Below are 25,918 nucleotides of genomic sequence, written 5' to 3'. Positions count from 1 at the left end.
AAAGGGAGGCCTGACCTTGGCCCAACTCTGGCTGGCCTCAATGGGGGATTCCTGGCATGGCTGTGTCAGCCTGTCAGGTGATCCAAAGCAATGGCAGCTGGGTCTGCAGGTCTGGGCTCTTGCCTGAAAGCCCTCTACCCACCCCAAACTTCAGACCACCCTTTCCCTCTCTTCATCTTGCCCCATCCATGTCTCCTCAACCCCCATCCCAGCCTGCTCTCCCCCAAAGATACTGACCAAGCACTTTTGTACAATAAAGTTTAATCACAATTATAAAAATGTGGCCTTGGGTTTGCGCTATTAACATATATACAATCCAGCCCAACAAGAAGGGCCCACCCCCACCATCCTGGCCTGGCTGAGCCAAAGCCTCCAGACACCAGGGTGGGAGGGTGACCCAAAGGGTCTGGCAGGAACAGAAGATGAGGCAGGGTTCCAGGCACGGAGTCCCCAGGACTGGGGGCGCAGGGCCCCCCCCCAGGGGGAGAACATGGCCACTGCCCCTAGAGACCCCTGAACTGGGGAGGGGTGCACGCAGGGCACAAGGGGAAATCCCCATTAACACAAAGCAAGAGGGCTGTGCAACCCCCCAAGAACAGGATCTGTACAAGCCGGCACCCCAGGTTTCCACAGGAAACAGCTGCTGGCAGCTACAAAACATTTACAGCTTCTTCTCCGCAAAGAAAAAAATTAAGAGGTGGGTGGGCAGGGGTAACAGGGGAGGCAGAAGCTGCCTCGTCAAGGGACTGAGGCTCCCTCGCTGGGCTTGGAGCTCCCAACCCCACACTTGGAGATGGGGGCATGTGGGCCCTGCTGAACCCACTAAGGCTGGGGGGGTGCTGGGAGCTCAGGGCACCAAGGGGGAATAAATAGGGGTGTGGGCACCAGTCCTGCCCCACCTCAGTTGAGGGAGCCACGGCAGCTCTCAGTGCCGCATAGACACGGGATCTTGTTGTCCTCCAGCGGGAACTTATAGTCATAGGTGATCTCCTCATCCACGCCAATGGGCTGCTTGGAGTAAATCACGATCTTCTTCTGTGACTCAATGGTGATCACCTTGGCATAGCAGTTGGGCTACAGGGGGGGAGGGCAGTGTGAGTTGTGTCCCCCCTCCACATCCCTCCCATCCCTCCGCCTAGCTCCCAGCGCACCGTGCAGCAGTGGTTGATGAACCTCGCCAGGTTGCCACACTTGGTAGCATCAATGATGGTGTCGTGGTCCACCCGGAACAGGTAACTGCTGCCGATACCCTCCTGTACATAGCGCTTCTCCCGCATGTCAGCCACCATCTGGCAATATAGGACAGAAAAGGTCATAGCATGGCCTTTCAGCTTCCAGATGGACCAGGTCTGGTCCACCAGCCCCTCTGGATAATCTGCCAGCTATCACTCCAGTGTCCATACCAATTAGGCCTGGACCTCAACCCCCAACTTGACTGCTTCTAGAAACCCAGCCTGCCTCTTTGGCCACCCATCCTAATCCTCTGTCTTTTTAACTAAGTCACCAACAAGAGGACTCCAGAGAAATCTGCACTGGCAGTGGCCACTTCATCTCTTCTCCTAAGACCCTCTCTCCAAAACAGGCACCTGTTGGCCTAGATGATCAATGCAAATGGCAGGTCACCTGTAAGGACCCATGTCTTGTATGAGAAGCAGCAACTCTTATATCCCAGTAACCGGGACAATGAGCTGTCTGCACTTTCTCCTTGGGTGATCTCACTCCCTCCCAGAGCTTCTGCTGTCAGCTAAGTAGTGGGGACTCCTCCCAAACTCCTATCTCCAGCCAAAATCCACCTCAATAGAATTCCTGGGCGTCATCTTTAGATTTCCCTGGGGCCCTGCAACATCATATGTCCTGATTGGAACTCATCCTGATCACACATCTGCTCCTCCGGCTCACTCCCATTACACTGGGGCCCCATCAGAGTCATAACAGCCAATGGTAGCACCCCAAGAAAGAGCCTCACCTCCTCCTTTGTCCTCACTCTCCACAGTCAGCTCACTGCCTGGTCTCCAGTCCAGGCCACCTTCACCTTGGCTTGATCTATGACAGCACCACTGGTGTCAGCCTAGACTAGTTCTCTCTTCCCAGCACAACTAGAGGGAGCTTACTACCCTCCAAGGACCTCTTCTGCTTAGCTTTCCAGAAATTCCCTCTCACTAGAGGCCCATACTTACTAATATTGCTCCCCAGCTCTGGAAAATCTGGGCTCCACATGCCCCTCCCCTCCAAACTCTCATCTGCCTCTGGCCCTAGTTTTTCTGACTAGCCATTCTGATCTCCCACTCCTAAGACCACCCTACCTCCAGGCTTTCGCACACTTCTCACCTGGACCTGGGAGTTCCTCCTTGTCTTTAGGCTCCCAACTTAAACATACTATCTCTTGATGGTCTTAGGCTCTGTTGTATGTGCTCACACTGGTCCTGTCTCCCTAAACTTTCCCTTTAATATCAAACACTATCCTTTAGTGTCATTAATTGTCCAATATTCCCCACTTCCTTTTTTTGTTTTGGTAATGGGAATTAAACCCAGAGGTACTTAACATCCTCAACCTTTTTTAAAAGTTTTTGAGATAGGGTCTCACTAAGTTGCTTAAGTTGATGAGGTTGGCCTCAAACTTGTGATCCTCCTGCCTTAGCCTCCGGAGTTGCTGGGATTACAGGCACATACCACTGTGCCCGGCACCCCACTTCCTTAAAGGGAAAGACACTACTAGTTCTGTTTCCTGCTAGACCACTAATATTGTTTACTATTGCATATTACTAATGAAGGATGAAGGACACAGGTTTTCACTGGCTAACTCTTGGAGCTGGGAGGGTAAGTAAGGCTTTGCCCAGAGGGTCTAATGGAACTCCTGGGAAATTCTGTGCTGTCTGTCTGGTATGTCAGATCAGAAGCTGAGCCTGGTGCTGGATGTGGAGCCTCACCTGGCGGATGTTCTGACCCACGTATTCAATGACCATCTCATCAGCTGCAATGGGTTCCATGGCAAACAGACCCCACTCGTGGATCCGGCTCCGGCCAAATCGAAGCTTCTTCTTTCGGAACTAGGGGGCAGAAGGTAGATTCTACTGCTGCATGCCTTTCGAGACCAAGCTCCTCACCTTTCCTGCAGACCTCCCAGAATGGAGAATATCTCATTCCCCTCACAACCCAAACACAGGATCCTACCAGGATAGCTCACCTTGCTTTTCACTGAGCCTTTTCCCTTCCCAGGTCCCCTTTCCTCACCTTGAGCTGGTTTAACTTTAGCAGATCACTATCCATGATGGCTGAGGTGCCAATGGCACTTAGCAACCGCCGCTGCTCAGACCGGCGCTCCGAAAGCACACGGTTAGTCCCCTGCAAGGAGGACAGAAGGAAATAAGCAATGGGAAGATGGTGAGAGGAGAGAGTAGGCCAGGAGGCAGGGCCCCACCTGAGTGTCCACTCCTTCCAGCTGGCGGGCTGAGACAGGGCACACATCCAGGTATTTGTCCTTCTCCTTCTTGCTGATGGGGTAATAACCTTCACTGCGAGCGGAGCCTGTCTGGTGCTCTCGGGGCCCATCCTGGGGCCGCCGCTTGCGCTTTGGAGTGCTCAGGTTGGTGAGTGCAGGGTGTTAAGGAAGAGAATGGGTCCCTCATTGGCCAGATCCCTGGAGCCTGCTCCTCTCCATCCACCCCAGGCCCAGCCCAAGGAAAGGGCGGCCGGTCTGAGCTGGTGGGCATATTAGGTGTGAAGGGACAGCAGATGACAGAAGTCAGTCTTGGACTCCACCTTTTCTGCCAGAAAAACTTTGGGAGGCAGAAAAGAGGTATGAGGCAGAGAGAAAAGATGGCTGGGCAGCCAGAGGAGAAACCTCCAGGCTGAACATGGCAGAGTGAATTGAACAGACAGGGAAGGAAATCAATGTAGCACAAGGAGTGATCTGAAGAAGACACTGCCTGGGGCTGTGACTCCAGGGAAGGCCCCCCCCACCCCAGGCCTGTGTCTTCCTATCTTGCGTGGACAGGCCGAACCCTATGGCTCAGGATATTTGTGTGATGGACCCAGTGGGTGTCGTTAAGCCAGTCAGCTCCGCTGGTCTGTTGCAGTAGCCGCTCATATGTGAGCCGCAGGTAGCTCATGTCTTCTAAGTCTAGGCCCGAGTTCCAAATGTCATACAGGATGGTCATCTGCTCAAACTCGCTGCGGGGCTCAAAGGAGGGGGGTGGTGGAGGTGGGGGTGGGAGCGGTGGTCTCCGGCGCCGGGTGTGAGAGCGGAGGCTGCGTCGTCGGACAGCCCCCTCACCATCACTGCTACTGCTGCTGCTGCTGCTCTCTGAGGACTCGGACTCCTCCTCTTCTTCCTCCTCCTCCTCCTCCCCATCCTCTGGCTGCTGTTGCAGTTGCTGCTGCTTTGGCTCCTCTGCCTCAGCCACTACCACCTCAGGGGCCTCTAGGACCTCATCCACTGGGGAACTGAAGAGAGCTGCTGGGGCAGGAACTGGCTCCGGAGGCCGGGGGGCCGGTGTGGAAGGTGTGGGCTTGATGGCCAGGGCATAGTTGTGCTCCAGGAGGATGTGGCTGAGCAGGGGACTGGGGCGGTCTGCCTCATCTGAGGTCTCTGTGGCCTCTGAATCGTCGCCAGTAGGCAGGGTGGCCAGCCCACGCCGGGCTGGGGTCAAGGCCAGGTCGGCCAGTACTGCCAGGTCCACTTCTGTCCCTGGCTCACCCTCTTCTTCCTCAGTGGAGCGACCTCGGCCTCCAGCCCGGCTCCGACCCCCTCGGGACACCTCCTCGGGCCAACTCTTGACCAGAGATGCATGATCCAGGGGCAGGTTGCGAATGGTCCGCTCTACGCCCCGGGGGACTTTGCGAGAGATTGGGCCAGGAGACTTGGCTTGTGGTGGGGCAGCTGGGGGAGGCTCTGGGGCAGGCACCTCCTCCACAGCAGAGAAGGAGACAGTTTTCCGGCGTTTCTTAGGTGGGGGAAGAAGGGGAATAGGAGAAGAGGGTCGCTGGTCAGGGCGGGAGGTTGGGGCTGGGGGCCCAGCTGGTGGCTCTGGGGGAGGCTGGGGCACACTGGGAGGTGGTTCCTCTGTGGGACCTGGGGAAGGAAGCACACCAAGAAAGAGGAGAGTTAGCTTCTCCCCAACTTCATTAGCACTGTTAGAGGTAGGAGCCTTGGGGCTGAGTTGGGCTGTGCTCACTCTCCTCTCAGCTTCCACCCAGCAAACGCAGGCAGTTGCACAGATCCTTCTCCTGGCCCAGGGGACACACTGCCTGCCTCTCAACCGCACACTATCCTCAGCACTATGGGCTACCTTGATAGGATGGAATTCTGCACTTGATCATTCACATAGCCAGCAAATGTACACTGAGTCCTGACTTTATACCAACAAAGGAGACAGACACTTTCAACATCCTCACAGAGCTCTCAGTCCAATGAGTACACAAATCAAATGCACAGCCAAACAGGGAAGATGGGGAAGGGCTCTCCACATTTGGATTTTAGCCATTTCACCAAGACTGGCAGTGATGGAACCACATCCAACTACTAGGCACATGGACCAAGACAGTTTTTGTCAGCTGCATTCTATAATGAGGATCCAATTAGCCAGATCTGAACTAAAATACCCACTCCAATTATATATAAAATTCTGTAGTCTAGTGAGGTAGAAAAGATACAATGTAAAAAGCTGAATCTCAGTATTAAAAATACTTTATAGGGCTGGGGATGTGGCTCAAGAGGTAGCGCACTCGCCTGGCATGCGTGCGGCCTGGGTTCGATTCTCAGCACCACATACAAAGATGTTGTGTCTGCCAAAAACTAAAAAATATCAAAAATTCTCTCTCTCTCTCTCACCTCTCTCTTTAAAAAAAAAAAAAAAAAAAAACAAATTTATAAAATTTGCCTTCCTTCCCAGTTCCTAGATAGAACTGGTGATTTTTCCTAATGGGGAAGGGGTCAGAAGAAAGACTTTGCTGAAAAAGCTGAGACAGAAGCAGATACCCAAACAATGAGGAGTAGGTGGAGAAAGGAACATTTGTCTTTGAGAGGTGCTGCTTGCTCTGTCTCCCAAACTCAGCCTCTAGTACTGGGAACATGGCCTCCTTCCCCTCCCTTGTCAGTAGAAGAAGCTTTTAGCCCAAGTTCAAGGTCACTGTCCTTATGAAGCCTTGTCCACTTCTTTAGACACTGGTAACATCTTCCCTGCAGAACCAGAATCCTGGAACTTTTGGCTGGCTATAGTAGATTAATAGCTAATACAGCAGCACCTCACATGGATCCAAGTTTTTTTATATATACTATCTCATGTCACCCTCCCCAAAATAAAGTGCCCTAAGAGAGTACTATATTAATCCCATCTTACAGATAGGGAAACTGAGGCATAGAGAGGTTAATAACCTGCCCAAGATCACACAGTTTGCAAGTGACAGAACATCTGCATACAAGCAGCCTAGATTGAGTTCATGCTCTTAATAACTGCCCTATGCTGCTCTGGACACTTGTGGATATGGTGGTTTCACATCTGGCTCTACCACTCACAAAACTCAGGGGCAGGATGTGGGATTGTGGCTCATTGGTAGAGCGCATGCCTAGCATGTATGAGGCCCTGGGTTTGATCCTCAGCACCACATATAAATAAGTGGACAAACAAATAAATAAATAAAAATAAAAGATCTTTTGTCAACTAAAAAACAAACAAACAAACAAAAAACCTGAAGAGCAGACAGCACCAGGCCTGGCCTGAATAGGCAGTGGTCAACCTGTGTCCATGGCTTCAACCCATGCTCCTAAGACTGGTATCCTCAGCAAGGCCCTCAGCTTGCTATGTCCTAGGTTCTGGATACTAGTGGCAATCCACACCTGAAAGCTGGTGAGGCCCAGGTGCTTGTTCCAGGCACTCCAGTTTCTATGCATCTTCTTACCTCTTTTCTCCATGTTGGGGCAATTTCCCAACTAAGCCCTTTTCCTAACCCAGCCCACTGTCTTCCAGAAGCCTGGCTAAGGAGAACAAATTCCACCTCCAAGCTCAGCTTCACACAAATGTCCCTTTGCTTCCTCACCTAAAGCATTCCTTTCATTCAGGAGACAATTTGAGGGATCCCTCCTTTCTCTGAGAATTGCTTTCCTGATGCCTTCAGATCTGCAGAGGAAGGCCCCATACGCCTTCCCACGCCCGTCTCCCCAGGGCCAGCACTAATGGATACCACTAAGATGATTTAAGCCAGTACAATCAGAAACTTCTTTGAGAATAAGGATCTAAGAAAGGAGCAGAGCTGTCAGTGGCCTGTCTAGAGGTTAGATGGAGTAGTTACCCTCTACTGGAATGAAGAAGCTAATTTTCAAAGGAGAAAAGAATGACACAGAATGTAAGACCTATAGGCAGAACCTACAGGCATTTTGGTCCTTGCTTCATGAGACAATAGGTAAACAAATAGGTTTTACCAGGCAGGTCATATCCTGTAAACAAATCCATTCTTCTACTTAAACTAACAGAAACTGGTTCCCATCACTAGAATCCTCAATAAGCCCTCAATTAGGCTCCCACTTACCAGGAGCCACATGTTCTCTGGAGATAGGGGTGAGCTGCCCTTTGCTGCCCTCCCAGGGTCCTGCCATCAGGTCATACAGTTCTGGCCTGTTCTTGGTAACTCAGATTTCGCTGTCCTGCCCTCTCTTCTAAAACCCAAGAGACTTGCCTTAATCTTCCTCTAATCTCCCACTTGATCATCTACCCAGGAGACTTCACTATCCCAACTATTCACCTGGATTCTCACATCTCTAGAGATCTCTTTCATTCATCCTCAGCTATTCTCCACCAGTCACATTTTGGATTCACACTTAGATTTCCTACCATGTGACAAGTCCAAACTCACCTCTTAGTTCACCCTCCCATGTCCCTTTTTGATTTCTCATCCTGTGACTTCCCTCTAGTCCATCTCTCTTTTTCCATATTAACTACTATCTTTATTCAGCCTAGCCCCCAGGGACCTCACTTGGTCCTCTCTTTTCACAGTACCTTCCACACCTCTACATCCTCATCCTTCCACCATCTCTACTTATTTACCCTCTATCTTTGTCACTTCCCTTTACTTCTTACTTATTTCTTCCTTTCCCCTAGGCCCTGGCTTCCGCAGGGCTTCGATGCTGCTGGCAAGCCTGGTCAGCTTCCACCCTCGCTTCCCACTCTCCTCACTTTTCCAGGCAGGCTCCTACTCAAGCCATCCCTCATGCTCTTTAGGAATCAAACACCACAGTTCCTTGCCTCCCCACTCATAGATACATTTGCATCAGATCTACAGGCCCTCCCCAGGAATGTCACTACAGCAAGAATTTCTTCCTCTTCTGGTTCTTAACTGTCCCTGGTTGCCTTCAGTGTAGGAACATGCCCAAGTGTCGCCTACATTGAAAAGCTAACTCCTCTATCAATCCCACATTCTCTTCTCCTTATCTCTCCAATTCCAGCTAAGTTACCTTGAGCATGTTCCTGCATCTCACTAAGCCTTGAATTCCTCATCTCTAAAACAGGAATGACGGGAATGCTGTGAGGACTGAATGAGAAAATGAGTTTTCAATGAGCCCCTAGAGCTTGGCCCACAATAAACACAAAAAGTTAGCTAATATCTTTATGGCCCTTCAACTCTCTTCTTTCTCAGCAAGAGTAGTCTACTCTTCCAGAAGACCTTCCTGCCCCACAGAGAATGGAAGGCTACTAATACTGATGCCCTCTGGACTGCCTATAGCCTCACAGCCCCTTCTGCTACCCAATGGACTCAGGAGAGGCTGGCGAGTATTTAGGTATCAGTAGAAACTATCACTCCCCTTACTTCTTGTCTGAATCACTGGATTATCCAACACTTTTCCCACCTCAAAGACCTCTCTTTTGGCCTGATAATATGGATCACTCCCTCCTTTTTAAACCGGTGCTTCCCTTGGTATTCAAAATTCACCACTCCCTGGTTGCATCCCCACCTTCCTAATTACTTCTCTTTAGTATCCTTGGGTTTCCTTTGCCTACTTACCTCTTATAGGACTTTCAGGCTCTGACCCTTTCTCCCTCATGCCATATATCCTTCTAGAATACAGAGGTGGGTTCACACCTAAACTCACACTACTCCCAACTATCTACCTTGTTTCCAGTCTGTTCTTCCCACGGCATCAGATTAATTGATCCAGATGCCAATCCCACAGGTATCTCAAACTTAACCCCAAATAAACTCATCAATTTTCTTCTTAAACTGCACTCATTTCCTGGTTTCCCTTCCTGACAAGTAGTATCACCAAGTTGTCTATCTCTTAAGTTTCTCTTAATCAAATTTCCCCCAGTTCCACTCCCCTACACCACTCAGTACCACCTTGTTTGGTTCATGCCTGTATCTTTAAACCTTTTAATGTCACCCTACCTTCTTCCTCACCTTTTCTCTCACCTCCTCCTCCCAGAATGGTCTTTCTGAAATGCAGTTGTGATCACATCCCTTGCCTTCCTGCCCCACAGAGAATGGAAGGCTACTAATACTGATGCCCTCTGGACTGCCTATAGCCTCACAGTCCCTTCTGCTACCCAATGGACTCAGGAGAGGCTGGTGAGTATTTGAGGTATCAGTAGAAACTCAGCTCCTCATCTTGTGGGGTGTAGAAGGGAGCAGCATGTACCAGTGTTAGGAAGTTTTCCTGTGGTCACCGCCCACCTTGGATCATGGGATCTCAATAATAAGTGGGAGATCATATATATCTTTGAAGTGTATCTTGAAAACTGACTGATTTGATTGCATGAAGTCCCAGCTATCAACATAGCTCATCTTACTTACTGAACAGCCTCTTAGTAGTATCCCTGTATCACTCTGCTCTCTCTCCACTTCTCTCTGCACTGCATCTTTTGAAATCACAAATGTGATCATGTCACTCCTCTGAGGGCTTTCTATTACTCTGAAGATAAACCCAAATTTCTAATGTGGCCTATGCACTTTGCACAACCTGGCTCTTGCCAATCTTTCCAGTTTTAGTCATCTCACCAGCCCTAGTTTTCAACCACCAAAAGTTTATCTTTCTTCCAGATCTCCCAAGCTGCTATTCCCTCTCCCTTAGGGTCCATGTACATCTAATCCCTTCTACCTGCCTACTTTACCTGGATTTGAAGCTGACAATGCTTTAGCAGGAAAATGTTTCCAGGCCTGCAGATTGCATGCAGGTTCTGAGTACCCTACACTTTGCCTTTATGATGCTTTCAGTTTGCAATCACAGATTTTCTTATGTATGAATTATTCAACTGATATCTCTTCCTATAGGCTGCAAAGCTCTATGCAGATAGGACTAGCCTAACGGACATACCACCATATCTTTGCACTTGCTACTGGCTGTGGTAAACATTCAATCAGTATTTGACTCTTGAATAAGCAATTTCCACAGAATAAAGTATATGCATGTGCTATGAAATAACAGAATGTGCAAGTTCACAAAGGAAAGCAAAGATAAAACCAAGTTCTGGATTAATGTTAATATGTCAGATTAATCCTGCAAATATACTCTACACATTAAAGAATAGGATTAAGAAAAATGAGTAGAAGCTGGGCCTGGTGATACACACATATAATCCCAGCAACTCAGGAGGCTGAGGAAAGAAGATTGCAAATTACCAGCCTCACTACTTGGAAAGACTGTCTCAAAATAAAGCTAAAAAAAAAAAAAAAGGGATGTGGATGTAACTTAGTGGTATAGCACTTGCCTAACATGCATGAGGCCCTGGGTTCAATCCCAGTACAGCTAAGGCGGGGGGAGAGGGGGAAGAAAAATTAGTAAGAAAATTTATTAAATTGGGAATTTCCTCCTTAACTTACTTTTACTTGGGAGGAGATCATCCTGTTTTACTTTAGTAACTAAATACCTTGGTCTGGCTCTGTGAACCACCACAGCAGTGCAATTTGAATGTTAAGCCACTAACGTCTCCAAAGGGGATGGGACAAAAGATAGTGACTTTTTTGTATGTTTTTCCAATAAAGTCACACATACTTACAATTACTTAATAGATATTGCACTGTTCTCTCTCAAAAGACACGGACACGTACAAATACACACGTACAGATCACACTTCAGCTCCTATACACCCACCTGCAGGCCTTGCTGGAGACTTCTCTTGTTCAGAGAGAGGTGTAACTGGGGAGCCTGCAACTCTCTCTGGCTCAGGCTCCTCAACAGGTGCTGGGAGAGATGCTGGGACTTCTCCGGGGGGCGAAGATGCTGAGGAAATGACTGCTGGCTGCTCTTCTTCCTCTTCCTCTTCTGAGGATGATTCCGATGATGAAGAGGATGATGAGGATGATGAGGAAGAAGATGAGGAAGATGAAGAGCTGGAGGAACTGCTGCTCTCCGAGTCTGATGTGCTACCATTTTCACCATCTGAGTCAGCATACAGAGAACATTTGGAGGACGAATCGCTTTCCTCATCCTCGCCTGGAAATCCAGAAGGGGTAATCAGGCGAGGTGGGAAGACCCTCATTCAGTCAAGCCAGTTCATTCACTGGCTCACTACTCTGAACACAAGGCTCTACACCAGATGCTGGAAGTCCAATTTGTCAAGGAATTGGATAAGCACATGTATTCACAGGGCTGGGGAGCATGGCAAAGGGAGCCCTGGATTCTGCCTGCATAAGCAAGTCAGGGAAGGTATTCCTGAGGAGATACTGAAATCAAGGACATGAAGGGGTCCCACCAAGCAGACAGGGACAACAAAGGCAAGAGAAAAAGAGACCTGGAGACAGGCAAAGCATCTGCTTGTACTACTGAAGCTTTTCCCCTTGTGGGTCTTAAGGACAACCTGGATGAAAGACTCTGTAAGAAAAGATTCTGGGGGGCTGGGAATGTGGCTCAAGCGGTAGCGCGCTCGCTTGGCATGTGTGCTGCCCGGGTTTGATCCTCAGCATCACATACAAACAAAGTTGTTGTGTCCGCCAAAAACTAAAAAATAAATATTAAAAAATTCTTTCTCTCTCTCTCTCTCTCTCTCTAAAAAAAAAAAATAATAAAGAAAGAAAGAAAAGAAAAGAAAAAAAAAGATTCTGGGGTGAAATAAGCTTGAGAACACTACATGCTCCATGCCTCTGGGAGACTGGTAATATGGGAAGTGCTTTAAAAAAATATCTAAGATCTTCATTGCCCTTAAGGAACATAATTGGGTAAATTAGAATAGGTGTTAGTGACTGGAAAGGGGGTTGGAGAATAGTGAGACGAAGTTGAACAGTTAAGCAGGTGCTAGATTATAAGTGGCCTATGCTGTCAGTTCAAGGAGTCACATTGTTGAAAACAGGGAATAGGAAAAGACTCTATGGAGAGAAGAGGATCAGGTGCACATTTTAGAAAAGATAATTTCATAAGTAATTTGGAAAATGAACTGGAATGAAAGGAGGATGGAAATAGAGACAGAAATCAGTCAAGACTACTTAAAAAATATAAGAAAGAAAGGACAGCAGTGGGAACAAACAGGTGACAAATTCAAGAAGCATCAGAAGGTAAAACTGATGAATAGTAGTGATCTGTACCCCTCATCCTTAGTAGCTAATCCTGTCCTCCGTTTCAGTAAAGGAGAGCCTCAGATTATGTTCCCCATCCTGGTCCCTGCTGAAATGGTACTTCTCAGAGCTATTCTTTGACCATCATACAGAGAACAGTAAATCTTCCCCCAGGTCTGCCACCCTATCACTCTCTGCCCCATTACCCTATTTTGTCTTCTAAACATAATCTCTATTTGAAGTGAGAGGATTTGTTCACTTGTTTGTCAAGTCTCTGCCATCCATCCAACAAGCTCTCAAACCAAGGAACCATATCTGTCTTGGTCACTGCCGTGTCTTAAGTACCTAAAATAGCATCTGGCACAGAGGAAGGGCCCAATATATATCTGAAAGGATGAATGAAAAGGAAGACTAAACTATGTATCTAAGTGGACATTGGGAGCCAACAGGTGTTTAATTAGACAAGAGGACTGACTAGTTGATGGCAGTCATGAGAAGGGGAAGAGGGAGGCACAGCTTGGTGGCTGGTCCTTCCAGGAAGAGCAGGGTCCAGTTTGGCAGCGTCAAAGGGCAAGAGAATAAAGACCCCCTTATCTCTGGGGCTTGGGAAAAATAACACTTTGCTGAGTTGTCCTCAGAAAAGAGCTGTGCTTCAGAAGAAGCAAGCAGGAGAGATCCCTTTGAATACTTGAGTTAATGTTTCCAGGGGGGCAAGGATTCCAAAAGATGTGGCTGAAAGAGTTGCTATTGTAGGGCTGGGGATATAGCTCAGTTGGTAGAGTGCTTGTCTAGCATGCACAAGGCTCTGGGTTCAATCCCCAGCACCACATTAAAAAAAAAAAAGGGTTGCCACTGTAAAGAGCAAAGGTGGCCAGTATGATCAACAGGAAGGTTATGTGGGCTCAAGAAAGGGCAAACCATGTGGCTGAATCCCTTTCTTCCTAAGCCAAAACTCACTATCTTGCTCACCATCTGATGCTTCTGTCTCTTTCTTAGCAGTATCCACAGCTTCTTCTCGATCTTCATCTTCTTCATCTTCCTCATCATCTTCCTCATCCTTAACAAAAAGAATAAGGACTAATAGGAAAGGAACAGCTAGTCCTCCATGAGGACCTAGGCTCCAGCCCAGAGAGAAGCTGACATAGGAACAAAGATTCAGGAAATAGGCTTCAGGCAGGAACCTGGCACCTCTCACCTTATCTGAGGAAGACTCCTGGGATGCCTCTTCTCCTTCACTATCCAGAGCAAAGGACTTTCGGTGCTTGCCTTGGGTCTTGCCTCGATCTTCGTCTCGCTTTGGGGGCTTGGACCCTGGACGTCCTGGTTCTCCAGCTTCCTTCTCTCGCTCGGGGTCTAGGCCAGGTGAGTGAAGTTTAGGGAAATGCCCATCAACGATGTTTCTACTTCCCTACCCCATACACGAAGAGTTTTCTGTACACTGCTGCTGAACTTCCCAACAGGCCTCAGTTTTTAGAAAGCAGAAGCTCAGAGAAGAAACACAAACACCTTACAATTACCTAATATTTTATAGTTTAGACACACGCCACATATTTTATTTTTCATTCTTTTCTCCATTAGGAGAACAAGAGCAAGTCAACTTGTTCTGCCTGGCCCATGAAAAGAGTACTAAGGCCAATGGGTTTCCTGGGAAGTAGATCTGACTCAATAAGGAAGTTTCCCAGCTATACAAGCTGTTAACCAATAGCTCAGACTTCAACAAAGTGGGAGGAAGGTTGTAGGGGAACATTACGATAGTAAACTTGTTTAACCTCCAAGTTTGATTCCAAGTACTGAAGTTATCATTTTCACATGGTAGGCGAAAAACTCAAGCCAACCTACCAGAGTTAAGACCCAAACTAAGATCCAGGGAGAATCCTATCAGTGCTTCTAACACCTCCCAGAATGGCTTTATTTTCATTTTAACTCAATATCAACATTTCCACTTGGCTCTTTTCTTCTCTTAAGTATCCCATTCCCTTTCTCTTTCTGCCTGATCTCCCACTCACCATCTTCATCTTCTTCAGCAGGAGTGGAGGGCCGTGGCCTCTTTTCTTCACTGGCCTCTGAAATTTCTGATGGCTCTTTCCGCTTTACCTGGGTGAGAAGGAAGACATGGGGTCCACTTAGAACTCACACATAATTCCCAATCACCCCTACCCTAAGGATGGAAGGCCCCCCTTCCCCACTCAACTCAGAGAGATCACAGTTCAAGGTACCTTGAATGAAGGCAGCCGTAGGGCCCCTCGCAGCCCTGACCCAAAGGCGAAGGCCTCGATGCCTGTGGTACCCCCACTCTTTGCCCAGTCTACAAGGGACAGCATGCCTGGCTCTTTGAGCTTTGTCTTCTCTTTATCCTCTTCCTTGGCTTGCTGTTTGGCTGCATTCTGGAATGGCTGCAGACAGAAGGGGGATTGAAACTCAGACGATCCCTTCTGCCTGAAGACCACTCTTCCCAGGTTCCAAGAATAGAGATGCATTAACTTGTTCCTCCACTTGACACCATCTCTGTCATGCCTCTACCAGTCCTTTTCAGACATTTTCCTCAAAAGTCTACACACTTAGCTCATTGACCTTAGGAAACAGCTACTATTTTTCCTAGTTTACAAATGGCAAAACTAAAAACTGAGGACAATAAAAATTTAAGGGCCTTTTCCACTGTAAGTTAGCAACAGAGAGCCAGGGTGAAGCTCTTCTAGCTCAGGTCTGTTCTTGTCTGCTGCTTCCCCACTAAAACTCCCCTGACCAACTAGTATGTCCCCAAAAGCCAGCAATCTCATTTTTTACTTGCTTTGATTTGCAAAAACCAGAGTTCTACCTCTTCCACTAAAGTCCAAGATTGCCCAGTCCTAGGCACTGGCCCTTACCTTGGCCTTCTCTTCCTTGCTTTCCCACCACTGGTCAAAGGCTCCAAAGGCCACATTTTCCACCATCTTGCGGTTGAGGTCTCGCTGCATGATGCTTTTCATTTCTTGGACTAGGGTGGCCAGCACACGGCCCACAGTGCCCGCTGATGGTAGGGCCTTGCCTTCTGCCAGCTCTGCTTCCTCCCTAGGAGGCAACCGGGCCTCTTCACCCGAGATTGAGGAGGAGGGCAGGGGCTCGGCTGCCATGGGCAAAGGCAGGTGGTAGGCTTCCCGAGAGTATGCCCCACGGCCTTCTTGCCCTTGGGTATATAGAGCATAGGGCAAGCCATAGGCTGCCTCTTGCGGGGGCGGAAAGGGGAGAAAGGCCTCCCCAAAGGCCCCACCAGGAGGGCCAGCAGAGGCAGCAGTCAATCCCTTGCCCTGCCGCAGCTGATGAAGCCGAGTTAACATCTGGGTCTGCATCTGGAAGGACATAGGCATCCCTCCCCATTGAGCCCCAAGTCGATCCATGAGTTCCAGGGAGTTCACAAAGTCATAGATGTGGGGTGGCGGTGGTGGAGGTGGGGGGTACTCTGGGGGTGGTGGCCCATCAGGTCGGGGTGGGAGGAGGTAGGCAGGTTGGTGGGGAGGATAGCCAAGGGGAAGGGAAGCCAGGTAAGGAGGTGGTGGAGGAGGAGGTGGAGGAGGTGGGGGAGGAGGCTGCTGAGGGGGTGTTGGGGCCGGAGGGGGTGAACCACCCCTGTCATCATCGGAGATCTCCATGTCCTCTCCAGAAGAGCATGGAGAAGCCTGTGGGGGTGCAGAGGAGAGTCACAGAGAATCTGTTCCCTGGGCTTTTCCTCAGATCCTTTTCTTTTCTAATTCCCTTCCCTCTCCCTCAGGGTCCAACCCTGCCTCCCCAGATACCAAGTACCTCCCCTGGTTGACCCCAGCCTCACCTGGTTCTGTCCGTTGGCCTTGGGAGACTCTCGGGCAGCCCCTGGTTCCCCACTTCCTGTAGGTGCCACATCTTCAAAATTAGCTGGGGCCGGAGGGGGTGTGCAGGGCCCATGACCTGACCCAGAAGGAACCTCGCTCCCTGTGTCTCTAGCCCCAGGGCCTGTACTGCTGTTCTCTTCCTCCTCCTCTGTGTCAGAGGCCAGGAAAGAAAATTTGGAGCGCTGCTCCTTCAGCAGCATTTCAATGCGGGAATCCAGGCTGCTGTGCTGGGCGAAGGGCACACTCTCATTGGTGGTCTCTGGGGCTGGGGAGCAGGAACGGGCAGGTGAGGCTGGGCGAGGGGAGGTCCGAGCTTCTTCTCTCTCAGGGCTAGGCCCCCCACCACCCCCACCTCCACCAGGTTCTGGAGGCTCAGGGGGTGGGGCCTCTGAGGCAGGAGGCCGGTAGTCTTGGTCAGTGGCCCGGCTGGGCTCAGGGGGCAAGTAGGAGGTGTAGGAAGGTGGGAAGCGCTCAGCAGTATTTTCTGTAAAAGGGGCCCCCGGGGGCTCCTCCCGAGTTGCCCGGCGTGGTGGGTAGGAAGCATGGCGCTGATAGCGATTCCAGCTTTCATAATATGCTGGGTAGTTTGAGTCAGAACCACGAAACTGAGAGGACGAGGAAGAAGACGATGATGAGGAAGATGAGGACAATGAAGAAGAGGAGGAGGAGGATGAAGCGGTGGCTGTAGTGGTAGCTGAGATGGCTGTAGAAGCGGTTGTTGGGGCAGAAGATGCAGAAAAATGGCGGCGGGAAAAGGAATCTTGGTAGCTGTTCTCTGACCGCCGGGGTTTGAAGGAGGTTGAAGTGGTGCTGGAAAAGAAGTAGAAGAGTTATAGGCTCATCTCTATATGACCAAATCCAACCATCCTGGTTCTCATGCCCAAATCCTTATTAAACTGCCACCCAAAAAACTAAATGTCAGGTTGCCAATTAGCATCCCTGAAGACAGCAATTTTTTAAAATATTTTTTTAGTTGTCAATTTATATGCTATGCTGAGAATCAAATCCAGTGCCTCACACATACTAGGCAAGCACTTTACCACTGAGCTACGGCCCCTGAAGATAGCAATTAGTTGGCTAAATTTTCAGAGACCAGCACAAATGATTTCCAACTTCTCTCAGACTTTGAACATCTCCTCAGAGGCAGGTCCCAGAATTTGAAAGGTTGGAGACCCAGAGAGTGTGTGCTTTGTACCTGCTGGAGTAGGCAGAGTCCTGAGAGTAAGGGGTGCTTCCCCGAGACGTGTAAGGGGTTCCTTGGGAGGACTGAGGGGTGAACTGGCCAAAGGAAGATGGGGTGTCTTGTCGGCTGCTGGAGAAGCTTGTGTCCTGGGAGCAAGGGGTGCCATTGCCAGGGGTGCCCACCACAGCAGTGCCTGCTGGGTAGGCAGTTGTGTCAGAGGAAGAGCGGCGGCGGGACTCAGTCTGGAGGGAGAGAGGAGGCAAGGAGAAATGAAAACACCATTTGAAAACTTGGTTGCCCCAAACCAAGAATCATAGTTCCCTGACTTGAAAGCATTTAAACATCTTTTCTTGGTTCTTTCTACACTTGATAGTGAGGTCTAGAACCTCCAAAGATGACTCCTGCTCCTAGCAATCAAGCAGTTAGGATTATAGCAACCACAAACTTCTTACCGTTTCAGTGGCTGCACCAGATCCCTGGAACTTCTCGCTCAGGGCCTTGCCCCCAGTGGGCACCGTCTGAGGGGTATAGGAGCCATTAACAATCAATTCATAGTACTTCATTCGTTGTTGTCCTGGAGGGAAACAAATGGAAAACAATAGTCAGAAAGAATAACAACTTCTTTCTGATTTGGTAGTCCTTTTTCTTTCTCAGGCTTCAAGCTTCCTACAATTTCTTGGAGTCTTGAGTTCTGGGATTTCAGTTTTCCTACCTTGTTTCTATCTCTGCAAATTGCTACCTCATCTCCACCTCTTAACTGCTATAAGTAACATATCTTATGACACTTTGCAGTTTACAAATACACTTCTACGTATTCCAGCCTTTACACTAGAAGATTCACAGGAGAAGAATCAGTATCCCTGTTTTTTTTTTAAGTTGGACACAATATCTTTATTTATTTTTATGTGGTGCTGAGGATCGAACCCAGGGCCTCGCACATGCTAGGCGAGCTCTCTACTGCTGAGCCACAACCCCAGCCCCAGTATCCCTATTTTATAAACCTAAATCAAACTGATCTGCACAAAGTCACAAAATCAGTCAATATAAGAAATGGAATTCAAATAAATATCAGGTTGTCTGATGATAAATCATCCTATATACTAAAGTTTCCAGGATGGCAGCCTGAAGATTAAATCCAGCCCATAACCTATTTTATTTGCCTTGTAAAATGACTTAAAATATCTTGGAAGGGATGCAACATTTAAACCATCAGATTACATATAAAAATCTAGGTTACTGACTTTTCTTTGAAAAATCAAAATTGGGAATATTAGTCCTCATTCCCACTTGCAAACTGGTTAATATCAGCTAACAGCTGCCTTTTTAGATAGAGTTATATATACAGTGTACCAGCTTCCACTCCTCCCTATAGCTCAGACTGCTTTGTCTTTAGAGATGATTCTTTTTTTTAATTTTTTTGTGGTACTGGGGATTGAACCCAGGGGTGTTCTACCCCTGTGCGACATCCCCAGCCCTTATTTATTTGTACCAAGGATTGAAGCCAGGGTGCTTAACCACTGAGCCATATCCCTAGCCCTTCCATTGATTTTTTTATTCAGAGATAAGGTCTTGTGATGTTGCTTAGGGTCTCACAAAATTGCTAAGACTGGCCTGAAATTTATGAGCCCCCTGCCTCAGCCTCCAAGTCCCTAGGATTACAGGCATGTGGTACCATGTCTGGCTAAAATTTCAAAATCCAAACCAAACTAAACCAAAAAATGAAAACTTAATTTTTTCCCCTTGTACCAGCGACTGAATCCAGACATGCTTAAACACTGAGCCATATCCACAGATCTTTTTAATTTGTATTTTGAGATGGGATCTCACTAAGTTGCTTAAGACCTTGCTAAGTTTCTGAGGCTGGCTTTGAACTTGTGATTCTCCTGCCTCAGCCTCCCAAGCTGCTGGGATTACAGGTGTGCACCACCATGCCCGGCTGAAAACCTAATATATAGAAAAATATTTTGGGGGTACCAGGGATTGAACTCAGGGGCCACATTTTGTATTTTTATTTAGAGCCACATTTTGTATTTTTATTTAGAGACAGGGTCTCACAGAGTTGCTTAGCGCCTTGCTGTTGCTGAGGCTGGCTTTGAACTCACAATCCTCCTGCCTCAGCCTCCTGAGCCACTGGGATTTCAGGAGTGCCCGGCTTGAAAACCTAATATTTTTGAGAATTTGTTATTAAAATCAAACCTGATTTACTATAGTCTTTATTCATCCTACCATGTATTATGCTTCATTACAGTTTCCTGTTTTCTTTTTTTGCAGTACTGGAAAAAAGGGGTACTTTAATCATTGAGCTATATCCCCAGCCCTCTTTTTAATTTCTTTCTTTTTTTTCTTTTCCCCCGTATTGAGGATTGAACTCAGGGGCACTTAACCACCGAGGCATTTCCCCAACCCTTTTTTGTATTTTATATAAATACAGGTCTCACTGAGTTTCTTAGGACCTCACTAAGTTGCCGAGTTGGCTTTGAACTCATGATCCTCCTGCCTCAGCCCCTGGGATTATAGGTGTGCACCACCAGCCCTTTTTTTTTAATTTTTTTATTTTGAGACAGGGTCTCACTAAATTGCTGAGGATGACCTGGAATTTGTAATCCTCCTGCCTCAGCCTCCAGAATCACTGGAATTACAGGCATACAACACCACACCTAGCTAAAATTTTTTATGGATATTCATGCAACTATGAAGTGCCACCCCAACCATGCTGGCAACATACAAAGAAAGCATAATACACAGACTATAATTCCTCTTTAAAAGTTGAAAAATTCTCAGTTTAAATACACATTTGGCCCCCAAGACTTTCAGAAAAGGAATCCCAACAAGCATGTAAGTTTACAATCTACGATAAAGACCAACCTTGAGCAGCAGGCATGGAAGCCCCTCACCTTTGATGTCAAGCTGAGCATGGATGATGTTGCCCATGACGGAGGTAAGGTGGAGATTTTTGACTGTTTCCTTGGCACCCCGAGTGCTGGTGAAAAGCACACGGGCCAGGCCCAGGTGCTTTCGAGTACGAGGGTGAAGAAGGATCTCTACCTCTTCTACCTCACCATACTTTCGGCACATATCCTTTAAGAAGGTTTCCCGCACATTGTCATTCAGCCTTGCAAAAGTCACTTCCTTAAGTGGAATCTGTCCAATATAGAACTCATCCAGCTGTGGAGAAGACAAGAGTTGGTCTGAGATCTCTATACTAATCACTGTTTCTTTGCCTTTTGAGAATCTTTAGCTAAGCTTCATGAAGTCAAGAGAGACATCTCAGAAGTAGGGGCAAGGGAAGGAGGTCACAACAAGGACTACATCAGTCTTGACCTTTCTCTCCCTGAATTCCTGTACCATAGAATGGCAAGAACTAGGAATAGAAATATACACATGGAAAGAACTGGTTGTAGGAAAATAATCCACTAGTTCAGCTTTTAACAACTATAATAGGCTATAAATACAAAGGTGGAAAAAAAGAGATTCCCATTTACAAAAGTAGACAGGCCAGACATACACAATCACAAAGTGACACAGAAAGAGTGTAAATGGTTTCTGAGAGTCAAAAGAAGGGAACCTGTATACAGAGTTGAATCAGGGAAGAACTCATGGGTTTCTGAATTCACAGGAGTCTACCAAAATAACAAGTACTTCTAGGATGTGGAACTATAAAACAACTTGGCAGCTGGGCACAGTGGCATATACCTGTAGTCCCAGCTCCTCAGGAGGTTGAGGCAGGAGAATTGCTTAAGGCTAGGAGTTTGAGGCCAGCCTGGCAACAGAGCAAGACCCCATCTCAAAAAAACAAGCAAATAGGCACAGAGGTGCCACTTCTATACTCTCAGCTCCTCAGGAGATAAAGGCAGAAGAATCACAAGTTCAAGGCCAGTCTGTGCAACTGAGACACTACCTTGAAATAAAATGAAAAGGGCTGGGGATGTAGTTTAGTGTTTGCCTAATATGTGTGAGGCCCTAGGTTGAATAACACAATATGTAAATAAACAAATAAGATTGTTAGGAAAGACCTGGTATTTATAAAAATTACAAATTATATGATATGAAAAGATAGATGTCAAAGCAGACGATAAGGCTTGGCCAGATCAATCACTATACATGCCAATGCTCAAAAACATAGACTTGGCAACAAAAGTAAAATAAGAGAATAGTAGAATCTCTTTACTATTCTCTTAACCACTGAGCCACATCCCTAGCATAGAGTCAACTGTCAGCAGGACAGAGCAGTTGAGTGAAGCACAGAGGCAAGGAAACCCACTGAAATGAATACAAGGGTCCACATTAAGGAAATGGCAACAGGAATTTAAAAATTGAGAGGAAAAACTGCTGGTTAATTCCTAGATTTCCAGTCTGTGCAGATAAGGAAATGGTGTTACATTTATCAGTAGAGAAAATGAAGGAAGAATAGGACTGAGAGGCAAAGAGATTTGTTTTAAATCTCTTCTTGAGTTTGAAATGTCTGTGGGGCCTCCAGATGGAGCTGTCCCCTACAAGGCACACAAGTGTAGAGTTCGAGATTGATGTTGACTAGAAACATATTTGGAAATCATTAATGCTGAAGTAATAGTCAAAGCTATAGGGATTGTCCAGAAAAAGTACACCAAGGAAAAAAAGGGTGAAGGGACTCTATAAACTACCTAGAAAGAAGAAAACTAGTGAAGGAAAAATAATTAAGACAAAAACAAAGACAAAAACTTAGAACCACCAGTTTTCTAAGCTCAGTTCAAGGCCTGGTGAGTACTCTGCTTGGATTGGAAAATGGAAATGCTCTTAGGAAACAAGATGGAGGATCACATGGCCAAATGAGAGGTGAAGAACATGGGCAATGGTCTTGTCACTCCCCTTAATTGCTGAAGAACTGGGATTTCCTGCTGTCATGTCTAGGAATACACAGTGACAGACATGACAGCTAAACCTGTCCTTACCTCATCTTTCAAGAATTCAACAGCCTTACCACCAGAGATACACCTGAGACACCACAACTATACAAATGTACCTCCTGTCCAGAACATCCCAGCCTCACAGACCCAGAAGCTGTCATATCTGGCTGTCAGTCTTTTACTGGAAATCCCATTTTATCAGGCTCTGTAAAAACTACAGTGCCAGGATCCTCCACACCCTCCAAAGGCCACCATACCAGGAGACACCTACCTTAAACTTAGGGACTGGGAGGGAAAAGTCTCTGTTTTTGGACCTGACATGGCAACGGGGGTCTTGGAGGTCTTCGACTGGTATATACTTTGAGTCCTAGTAAGGAAAGCAGGAACAGAAACACAGCTCAGGATGAAGCCAAATTGTTGAGCTCTAAAAGGCCCATCTGAGGACCCATATGATGCTAAAGAGCTGGGGTCACCTGCTCATTTTTGAGAAGGCAAGCTCTGAGTATGGGAGCTCTAGGTGCTGAAAAGACTAAGAGAGAAAAGGGGGCCCTAGAGTCCCCTAGAAAGCAAGGAAAGCCCTGGGGCACTCACGTTGACACTGAAGTGGATTCCGTCATAGCGGTACACCTTCTGAGAAGGCCTGCGCAAGGCAGGGTCCAAGGCAGGATCCACGATGAGCTTGTAGTTCCGCCACTGGAAGCTCGGGGCTTTCTGCCCATCTCCCCCACCTTCTTGATCCATCTTTGCTCATTTACACTGTTAGGAAAAGAGGGATACGCAAAGAGGGTCCAGGACTTAGGCCTGACTCCCTTGCTGTCCCCTCATTGGCTAGCCCAAATTCCAGGTTCTCTCATCACTCCAGTTTCCACACCTCACCCAGACCCCGTGGCTCCCTCAGATTTTGCCCCAAGTACCCTGTCTCACCACAACACCCCATTCTCTCTCCACCTCCCAACTCTACCCTCAGGCCCCCAGGCCCATCTCGCGCCCCCTTACCTTCCCGCTCTCCCCAGCGCGCGCCCCACTTGGCCTCGGCGCAAGACCCCTCCCCCGTCCCCTGGCAGGCCCCGCCCCCTCACGCCTCCTCACCGGCCAGCGGCCCGGGCCAAGCCCGGCTCCCGCTCCCACACAGCCGCTCCCGTCCCCGCGCCCCGATCCTCTGGCCGAGAGGTGGCACCTCTTCGGGGCGTTGGAAACACCGCGAGACCGAGCCCGAGACCCGGCTTCAGCCCCGAATCCGGGCGGGGGGGGGTGGGGGGAACGCGCGCCGCTGCCCTCTCCTCCCGCCCCGGCGCGTTCTGCACCCCCCCCAGGTCTCCGCGCACGCGCGCCGCGGCCCTACTCACCCGCTCGTGGCGAGCGGCTCCCCCTCCCCCCACCCCGCGCGGCACCTCAGCGGCGCGAGGCGGCGGTGGCGGCGGCGGCAGCGCGAGACCCGGCCCCGCAGCGGTGGCGGCGGCGGCGCCCCCCCACCACCACCTCCCCGGCGCGCGCACCAAACACCACCGCCACCTGCGCGAGGCCCAGAGGGCACAGCGTCTGCATTCGCACTTTCGTCACAGGCGCTGCCTGGAGATCCACGGGTCCGAGGGTAGCGACCCTGCCTCGGCCGGCGCCCTGTATGGCTCAGGAGTTGTGGCCCAAGGAACCTGGAGATTGGCCGCATCCCCCGGAGAGTGGGTTTCACCACCACTATCCAGCTGCTCCAGACTGGGGTTCTTAACGAATCAGCGGCGACGAAAGCTGCGACTAATCCCTGAGGAAAAGGGGGCGGGGCGAAGGGGAGGAGGCCAGCCAGAGCTCGGGAGTTTTGAGTGGCGCGTTGAACAGACGCAGATTCGTCAGGCGGGCGGGGCGAATTGGTGGACAGGATGCGTGCTCGTTTGCTCCTCTTCCCTGCCCCTTCCTTGCGCGGCCAAAGATCTAAGAGGTTGCAGATTAGCCACTGTTCCTGACTTCAGCCGTCGCCTCCCTTCACCCGCCTTCGGGGAGTCAAGAAAATAACGCCTGGTTAACCCAGCCCTGTTGACAGGGTCAGCCACTTTTTCTGGATCTTTCGTACTAGCACAACTCAGGGGACGGCCCACTTCCGACCTAGGGGAAAATGGACAACGCAAAGGGTCTTCTCAGAGTCCAATGAAAATTTTCAGCAGAGGAGCGGGTCTAGCGAATCTGCGGATCCTTCTGTGGGCGGGGCCAGACCTCCGCGCGCAGAGGGGCGTGGCCAGGGCGTGCGAAGCCCGGCGTCGCGGGGGAGCTTCCTGTAGACCTGCTGAACCCCGCCAACCGGGAGGTGGAAAAATACAACGAGGAGCGGTGACTCAGATAGTTTGCCTGGGCCCACACACATGCACCGCAGGTTTTCTTCCCGTTATTCCACCTGGGCCTCTGTTTTAAGTTGCCCACTTGAGAGATGGGGAGACTGAGGCCTGCGGAAAGTGCTGCATTTTGCTGTGCTTAACCCAGCTCTGTGGTTAAATCTGAGCTAGTCCCCGGTGTTCTCGGATAAGCCTAAATAGGGCCTAAAGGACTTTACGTGGCTCCTATAAAAAATAAAGAATGTGCAGGAATACAAACCTCAATGGTTCCAGTTCCCGCTTTCTCCAGCTGTGCTTCCCTATGCTCACATGTTTTCACCGCTTGAGGGCAGCATCAGTCAAGGAGTAACCTGGGACCTTGGAGCTGAGGCCTCTCTTAAGTCTGATCACCCTCTCTATTCGGTGTGAATACTGGAGACTTGCTCTGGAGGAACCACAACTCCCACCAGGCCCTTTTGCATGACGGAGGATGCCTTAAGCTTATGACATCTCATCTCTTCTGACATAAAGCAGTCGCTTACTGTATGACCTTGGGCACGCCACTGACCTCCATAAGTTTAAGATTCTTCCTCTAAAAATTGATGGTAATTCCTGTCACAGAGGACTTAATTGTAGTCTTCAAAATAGTGCAAGAAGGGCTGCACATTCACCATTTTGAGCAATAAGGAAAGGGAAAAAGGGGGATTTGTCCAGGGTCTCCCACCACAAGAAAAGACAGAGAATTAGGACTTAAAATTTGAAGGAAATGAGGCTGGAAACATTAGTTTATATGGAGGCATAGATGAGATCAGATTTTTTTTTTTTTTTTTTTGGTCCCAGTTGAAAGGTATTAGTTCCTTCTTTCCATCAGAAAGAGATTCTCATGTGATGTTATCATAAGGTAATTCAAGTTCAATTTTCCTGATAAGCTGTGTGGCTTTAGGCAAGATCATCAGCCTTCCTAGGCCTCAGCTTTCTTATCTCTGAAATGGAAGTGATAGATTTTTATCTCTTGAGGTGGTTGTGAGGGTTAAATGAGATGATTATTTATAAAGTCCCTAGAATATAGTATGGAGTCACGCAAAAACTTACATGAAATTCTCCATAGAAGAGATAGAGACCCTAAGCTCAGGAACAGTGGATTGAAGGCCTTCAACCTTGGAATATCTCCAAATTAAGGAGCAACTGGCCTTTGTTAGCTCCTGATGGGGGTTTACCTGGAACCCTTTTCCCACCAGG

General features: G+C 48.6%; 1 protein-coding gene across 4 annotated transcripts; it reads right to left on the bottom strand.

Moving 5' to 3' along the window:
* Positions 1–244: 244 nt before the first annotated feature.
* Setd1a (SET domain containing 1A, histone lysine methyltransferase) lies at positions 245–24,088 on the bottom strand. 4 transcript variants are annotated; one of them, XM_076839728.2, is made up of 19 exons: positions 23,934–24,088; positions 22,974–23,138; positions 22,654–22,749; positions 20,394–20,664; positions 17,952–18,073; positions 17,512–17,741; positions 16,277–17,126; positions 15,339–16,127; positions 14,691–14,867; positions 14,481–14,568; positions 13,670–13,827; positions 13,444–13,531; positions 11,078–11,419; positions 4,019–5,071; positions 3,419–3,591; positions 3,232–3,342; positions 2,928–3,047; positions 1,152–1,289; positions 245–1,074 (listed from the first exon to the last, which is right to left on the bottom strand). In XM_076839728.2, exons 2-19 carry the CDS (start codon positions 23,121–23,123, stop codon positions 901–903), a joined length of 5,130 nt encoding a protein of 1,709 aa, XP_076695843.2. In that variant the 5' UTR covers positions 23,124–23,138; positions 23,934–24,088; the 3' UTR covers positions 245–900. The 4 variants fall into 4 exon arrangements, with proteins under 4 accessions (XP_076695843.2, XP_076695845.2, XP_076695844.2 ...); XM_076839730.2 differs by lacking the exon at positions 23,934–24,088 and adding an exon at positions 23,895–23,916; XM_076839729.2 differs by lacking the exon at positions 23,934–24,088 and adding an exon at positions 23,729–23,817.
* Positions 24,089–25,918: the final 1,830 nt, after the last annotated feature.

Source organism: Callospermophilus lateralis, chromosome 19, assembly GCF_048772815.1.
Source record: "Callospermophilus lateralis isolate mCalLat2 chromosome 19, mCalLat2.hap1, whole genome shotgun sequence".
NCBI lineage: Eukaryota > Metazoa > Chordata > Mammalia > Rodentia > Sciuridae > Callospermophilus > Callospermophilus lateralis.
This window is presented reverse-complemented; position numbering and strand designations above follow the sequence as displayed.

What these genes read in the sequence shown, in the direction of transcription:
- Setd1a (XM_076839728.2), bottom strand. Translation starts at nt 23,123, where the DNA reads ATGGATCAAGAAGGTGGGGGAGATGGGCAGAAAGCCCCGAGCTTCCAG. An exon ending in AGGCCAACGGACAGAACCAG is followed by an intron (nt 16,128 to 16,276) that starts GTGAGGCTGGGG and finishes GCACCCCCACAG; the next exon opens with GCTTCTCCATGCTCTTCTGG. An exon ending in AGGAGTCTTCCTCAGATAAG is followed by an intron (nt 13,532 to 13,669) that starts GTGAGAGGTGCC and finishes CTTTTTGTTAAG; the next exon opens with GATGAGGAAGATGATGAGGA.